Source organism: Sinocyclocheilus anshuiensis, unplaced genomic scaffold (assembly GCF_001515605.1).
Source record: "Sinocyclocheilus anshuiensis isolate Anshui unplaced genomic scaffold, SAMN03320099.WGS_v1.1 scaffold1379, whole genome shotgun sequence".
In the NCBI taxonomy this organism is placed as follows: Eukaryota; Metazoa; Chordata; class Actinopteri; order Cypriniformes; family Cyprinidae; genus Sinocyclocheilus; species Sinocyclocheilus anshuiensis.
Window position 1 is genome coordinate 85689 of NW_015536530.1, and position 7183 is coordinate 92871.

Genomic DNA, 7183 nt, shown 5'->3' on the forward strand with positions numbered 1-7183 from the left:
ACCATTCAGTTTGCTAGTCTAACCGTGTAACTAATCTAGTGACACAGATTTGTATCACCTGGGCTCCCAGTTAACAAACAACTGTGACACTGTTTCATCATTAATATCTTGTTTTAACTCATGCACTGATGGATTTCGCCTCACTCTGTTAACCACTTGTGGTTTTTAGTTTTGTAATAGACTGACATAAAATGAGTCTAACTAATATGGACAAGTCTTATGTTACAAGTATATGTTTTTCAAAGGGTGTCCTCAGTCTGTTTTGAACAATTCCTTCAAGCAATTTAAGAGTGTTCTTGATCAATTTGTAATCTGTTTTTTTTTTTTTTTATTGTATTTTGGAAGTCAGTGCACGAATGGGCATGTAAAGTGTTTGTTATTGGGGAGTCTAGGAGCTATAAACTTGTCTTTAGTTGTCTCGGGGGGACATTCAAAAAAATTTTTATTTTTCATAATCTCCATTCGAGACATAATCCATGCACTCACAATGTCTTGCATAATTGACTGTTTGCTGTAAATGTCACAATTATATGCATGTACTCGGAGTTAAATCAAGCCCTGAATAGACAGGTCACTGAACCCAATCTGAAGCGAGTTGGATTGGTTTTGCTCTGAAACATGTTCCACACACTTTGACAGGCCTTTCACTCACAAAAGGACCAGCCAATAACTAACTTTCATTAACAGAAAAACTCACAATGCAAAGCATTCGAAAACAATCTGATATTTTATTTTGTATGGTGGCACACAAAAACATTTACTTATGTGAACAGGGGGAGAATTGGATTCCAGATACAAACTAGAATTTTCAAAGAGTTAAAAGAAAAACTAGTCAGGGAACTGGGTATTTTACATTTAGAAGTCAAGTTCCTAGAGGGAAGAGACCAACATTTAAAAATTAGTTTTTACAGGTTTAATGCTGGTCTCTAACGAGAGGGGGAAGAACTGGATTGTATAGCATCACTAGCTTTCTCAGGTTTATAACAGTTTCTCAGAGGGAAGAGAGCTAAACATCTTGGATGGGAGGGATGAACTGGATTCCGTTTTGCAGATTTAATGCTGGGCTTCTAAGATGGTATGGGAAAAACTAGCTAAAAGAGCACTAGGTTGTTTGGCTTTAGAACTGGGTTTCTCAGTGGGGAGGGAGAAACTGGGTTCCGTGGGAGCACTAGGTTGTTCAGGTTTAGAACTGGGTTTCTCAGTGGGGAGGGAGAAACTGGGTTCCGTGGGAGCACTAGGTTGTTCAGGTTTAGAACTGGGTTTCTCAGTGGGGAGGGAGAAACTGGGTTCCGTGGGAGCACTAGGTTGTTCAGGTTTAGAACTGGGTTTCTCAGTGGGGAGGGAGAAACTGGGTTCCGTGGGAGCACTAGGTTGTTCAGGTTTAGAACTGGGTTTCTCAGTGGGGAGGGAGAAACTGGGTTCCGTGGGAGCACTAGGTTGTTCAGGTTTAGAACTGGGTTTCTCAGTGGGGAGGGAGAAACTGGGTTCCGTGGGAGCACTAGGTTGTTCAGGTTTAGAACTGGGTTTCTCAGTGGGGAGGGAGAAACTGGGTTCCGTGGGAGCACTAGGTTGTTCAGGTTTAGAACTGGGTTTCTCAGTGGGGAGGGAGAAACTGGGTTCCGTGGGAGCACTAGGTTGTTCAGGTTTAGAACTGGGTTTCTCAGTGGGGAGGGAGAAACTGGGTTCCGTGGGAGCACTAGGTTGTTCAGGTTTAGAACTGGGTTTCTCAGTGGGGAGGGAGAAACTGGGTTCCGTGGGAGCACTAGGTTGTTCAGGTTTAGAACTGGGTTTCTCAGTGGGGAGGGAGAAACTGGGTTCCGTGGGAGCACTAGGTTGTTCAGGTATAGAACTGGGTTTCGCAGTGGGGAGGGAGCTAGACTTCTCTGATGGAAGGGAAGAACTAGGTTTCACAGGTTTAGAACTGGTCTTTAGGAAAATGCTTGATTTCACTGGGAGAAGAGAACTTGGGGTCTCTGGCTTAGAATGTTGTTGCATATGAGCAATAGATTTCTCAGGTTTAGAGCTGAATTTTTCAGATGGAAGTAAAAAAATGGGTCCCATCAGAGCTCCAGGTTTCTTAGGTTTAGAACTGACCTTTGAGAAGAGAATACTTGATTTCACAGGGAGAGGAGAACTTGGGGTATTTAGCTTAGATCGGTGTTCAGTAGGAGCTTTGGATCTCTCAGGGTTAGAGCCAGACTTCTCAGAAAGGTGAGAAAAACTTGATTGCTTAGGAGCACTAGGTTTATCAGGTTTAGAGCTTGACTTTTCAGATGGGAGACAAAAACTGGGTTTCTTCACAGAAAAGGAGCGGGACTTCTCAGAAGCAAAGGAAAAACTGGGTTCCTTAGGATGTGCTTTTTTTACAGATGATTGCCAAATGCTGTTTTCCAATAGAGCAGTAGGTTTTCTCAAGGAAACGGAAAAACTTGACTTCACATGAGCACTGGAACTAGGTTTCTGAGGGAAGGGAGAATTGTCATGTTCAGTCTGTCCTGAAAATAATTTTTGAATAACTGTTAGTTACAGAGATGACAATATAATACAGCCACAGTCATTTCTCTTCAATTTTAAAAACAATATGGTAGCTAAATACATCATCATGTAAACATGTATATCTTTATGTTAAAGGGGTCATATGATGCAATTTCATTTTTTCCTTTCTCTTTGGAGTGTTACAAGCTCTTGGTGCATAAAGAAGATCTGTAAAGTTGCAAAGACTAAAGTCTCAGGTTTAGAACTGGGTTTCTCAGTGGGGAGGGAGAAACTGGGTTCCGTGGGAGCACTAGGTTGTTCAGGTTTAGAACTGGGTTTCTCAGTGGGGAGGGAGAAACTGGGTTCCGTGGGAGCACTAGGTTGTTCAGGTATAGAACTGGGTTTCGCAGTGGGGAGGGAGCTAGACTTCTCTGATGGAAGGGAAGAACTAGGTTTCACAGGTTTAGAACTGGTCTTTAGGAAAATGCTTGATTTCACTGGGAGAAGAGAACTTGGGGTCTCTGGCTTAGAATGTTGTTGCATATGAGCAATAGATTTCTCAGGTTTAGAGCTGAATTTTTCAGATGGAAGTAAAAAAATGGGTCCCATCAGAGCTCCAGGTTTCTTAGGTTTAGAACTGACCTTTGAGAAGAGAATACTTGATTTCACAGGGAGAGGAGAACTTGGGGTATTTAGCTTAGATCGGTGTTCAGTAGGAGCTTTGGGTCTCTCAAGTTTAGAGCCAGACTTCTCAGAGGGGTGGAAAGAATTCAATTGCATAGGAGCAATAGGTTTATCCGGTTTAGAACTTGACTTTTTAGATGGAGGTGAAAAAGTGAGTATCATCAGAGCTCCAGGTTTCTTAGGTTTAGAACTGGTCTTCGAGAAGAGAATACTTGATTTCACAGGGAGAGGAGAACTTGGGGTCTCTAGCTTAGATCGGTGTTCAGTAGGAGCTTTGGATCTCTCAGGGTTAGAGCCAGACTTCTCAGAAAGGTGAGAAAAACTTGATTGCTTAGGAGCACTAGGTTTATCAGGTTTAGAGCTTGACTTTTCAGATGGGAGACAAAAACTGGGTTTCTTCACAGAAAAGGAGCTGGACTTCTCAGAAGCAAAGGAAAAACTGGGTTCCTTAGGATGTGCTTTTTTTACAGATGGCCTAATGCTGCTTTCCACTAGAGCAGTAGGTTCTCTCAAGGAAACAGATGAACTTGACTGCACATGAGCACTGGAACTACGTTTCTGAGGGAAGTGAGAATTGTCATGCTCAGTCTGTCCTGAAAAGAATATTTGAATAACCGTTAGTTACAGAGATGACAATATAAAACAGTGACAGTAGGTTCTCTCCAATTTTAATACATGGTAGCTGAACACATCGTCATCATCATGCAAACATGTATATCGTTATGTTAATGAACATAGATAATTTACAACCAAACCTTTGTGTTTTTGCAGTAGTTGCCCAGCATTACTCCAATCAGACACATGGGAGACACGTTCAGTTGGAGTACAGAGCACTAGAAGAAAACTCAAAGTTAACAAGAGAAACACATTTTGTATATCTATACACTAAAGTTAACTTACCTTCACTCCATGAGTGATACAAATACAAGAAAATAACAAGTCTAGAAGAACCCATTTTGCCCACAAGTTCTACCATTCAGTTTGCTGGTCTAACCAGGCATTTTAAAGATAAGCAGTGACACAGATTTGCATCACCTGGGCTCCCCGTTAACGAACAATTGTGGCTGTGGCTGTGTTCGAAATGGCATACTTGCTTACTGCTTACTGCCCAGTACACAGTGCATACTGCCTACTATTTAAAAAAAAAAATAGTGTGTGAAACAGTATACAACAAGCAATAAATGTTTCAGAGTAGTATGCTTAAGTGCTGTCACATGACAAACACTGAACATTAATTCAGCACATCTGTCAAGGTTGTTACCTTAGAAACAAATGAGCTAACTGTTCTTTTTACAAAGGCTTGTTAATAAGGCTTCATACTAGTAAACAATGCTATATTGCCCAATTGAACTCATTTCATAATTGATTAACTTTACATATTGGACAGAACTAAATCAACACTGAGCTGTCTTTATTGATATTTTTGGTAGTTACACTAATGGTGCTTTTCCACTGCATGGTGCGGCACAGTACGGTTCACTTTTGGGGGGTTTTCCACTGGGTACAGTACCTGGTACCTGGTACTTTTTTTAGTACCACCTCGGTTGGGGTTCCAAGCGAACCATACCGTTACCAAAACGTGACGTGTAAACTCTGCTGATCACGGATTGGCCGGAGAGAATCGTCTCTACCTGCCTCACTGAACTTGCGACACAAACACAACAGAACCGCTAGATTTAAATCAGCACAGCCAGCGAAGGATCGAACGCAACTGTTTTGAACGAGCGCACCTTTTTTTAACAACCAAAAATTTGTAGTTTACATGTATATGTATATACGTACAAATACAAGGGTTACATTTATAATTACTATTCCCCACCTCCAGTTCACTCACGCGTATGAAGATGAAACATCACATGGAGCGCATTGCATTCTGGGAAACAGTATCCCATGCAGCGTCTTCAGATGCATACATCAAATTTCAGCCAATGTAGCAGGTAATCCGGGCATTCCATGCATACAGAAAATTCACATACTATTCACAGTATACACACAGCATACTGCAATATAGTATGGTAGTATGCCTTACCGAACAGCTTCTGTATTGATTTCAGTGTACTTGAGTTATATTTAGCAGATTCTGGCGAATATAGTAGGTCATCCGGGTATTACATGCATACAGAAAATTTGCATACTATGCACAGCATACATACTGGATACTGCAGAAATAGTAAGAGTAGTATGATAGTATGGCATTTCGAACACAGCCATTGTTTCATCCTGAGAAGTATTCCAGAAAGCACGGTTAACTTACCATCACATATACCCTGAACTCTCAGTTGATTAACCTAAACCTTGCTTAAGCTGGCTGCACACTAGACAATTTTAAAATCCTAAACGATTTTAAAACCATGGGAGACCACAGACATGAAGACAGATTGTTAGCCTTATAATCCTCTGAACGCGCACACTAGACGAATCCAGCAGACCGCGAGACCACACACTTGATGATTGTATGAACGATTTCACAGTGACACTAGATCTCATGGAGACTCGCGAGATGGAGAACAATCGGCGTTGTCAGCTGGCTCTCCCGGTACGCATTCTGTTGTACAGTTAAAAACAAAGTATAACAAAGAATATGGGCGATGTATTCTGCTTTCTTGGCATTTTTATGGCAGCCAAGTTTCAGCTATAGAAGCACGCAACATCCGGTAAGTGACGCTTGCTCGCTCTCATTGGCTATCGTGGGTATCACGTCAGAGGCAGCCAGATCAAGAGTAAGAAATATCAAACATGTTTGATATTTACGATTTAAGTTCGGCGACACTCCGTCTCGATCAGGAGCAGTTAAATAATCATAATGGCACCACACAATAGAGGACGAAGAAGAAAAAATCGTTTGCGACAAGCCTCAAATTGGGCCACGCCCCCGATCTTTCAGAAATGCAAATCGGGCTTAAAATCGGCCTTAAAATCCTCTAGTGTGCAGCCAGCATTACTTGAGATATGGTGCTTCCAAAAACATGTCTGGGAGTAAGTTCAGTCAACACAGAGTATGTTCAAGGTTAACACACAAGACATTCTCAACAGAGCGACGAATCAACGAGTCACCATGGAAACCGATGCTAAGAAAAAGCACGCCATGCTGCATGTATTCAAAGATGCATATTATGCAGAAAAGTTGCATATTCGAACACAGGTTCAGGTTGATTATCAGGTTCCTTCCCAAGGGGTCGATGTTTGGCTACTTAGTTTGGTCCAGTTAGCCCTTGCTGGAAGATAACTACACCATTTTGGTGCTAAAAGTACCTTTCTCTATGGACATTTAGAACAGGCTGTGCATTCTCTGATTGAATACTATTTTTGCAAGCAACCTATTAATTGCATATTTCATTATATTAAAGTGTATGTTTTCCTTGTGCCAGCTTTTTACTCTGTTTACCTGCAGCTTCTGAAAAATCACTTACAGCATCTTAATTTCATTAAACTTATATGATGCTATGGTAAACTTCATATCTATTAGTGCACGAATGGGCATGTAAAAGTGTTTGTTAATGGGGAGTCTAGGTGCTATAAATTTGTCTTTGGTTGTCTCATATGGTCTAAAAAAACTTTAAGAGTACGAACTGAATTTATTTTCCTTGCAAAATCAGTATTTCTTCTTGCTGTATAAATGTATTTTAATTCAATATTTTCCATATTTTTTAACACAGAAAAAGTCACAATGCAAAGCACTCCAAACAATCTGATATTTTATTTTGTATGGTGGCACACAAAAACATGGGCAAAGTCAAATTTAATTACCAACACGAGTGGCATGTTCTTCCAGAACCATCACTTGTGTGAACAGGAGGAGAACTGTATTCCAGATACAAACTAGAATTTTCAGAGGGTTAAAAAAACTAGTCAGGGAAACTGGGTATCTTACATTTAGAAGTCAAGGGAAGTACTTAGAGAGAAGAGAGCAAAATTTTAAAACGTATTTTAACAGGTTTAATGCTGGACTTCTAACGAGGGAGGGAAGAACGTCTCAGGTTACTTATGTAACCATGGTTCCCTGAGTAGGGAACGAGACACTGCG

The 7183-nt window shown here is 40.9% G+C and overlaps 1 protein-coding gene across 1 annotated transcript; it reads right to left on the reverse strand.

Moving 5' to 3' along the window:
* Positions 1-908: 908 nt before the first annotated feature.
* On the reverse strand, positions 909-4128 carry LOC107694646 (zonadhesin-like). Its single transcript, XM_016494332.1, has 3 exons — positions 4060-4128; positions 3915-3992; positions 909-2495 (listed from the first exon to the last, which is right to left on the reverse strand). The coding sequence occupies exons 1-3, from the start codon at positions 4112-4114 to the stop codon at positions 1054-1056; spliced, it is 1575 nt and encodes a 524-aa protein (XP_016349818.1). The 5' UTR covers positions 4115-4128; the 3' UTR covers positions 909-1053.
* Positions 4129-7183: the final 3055 nt, after the last annotated feature.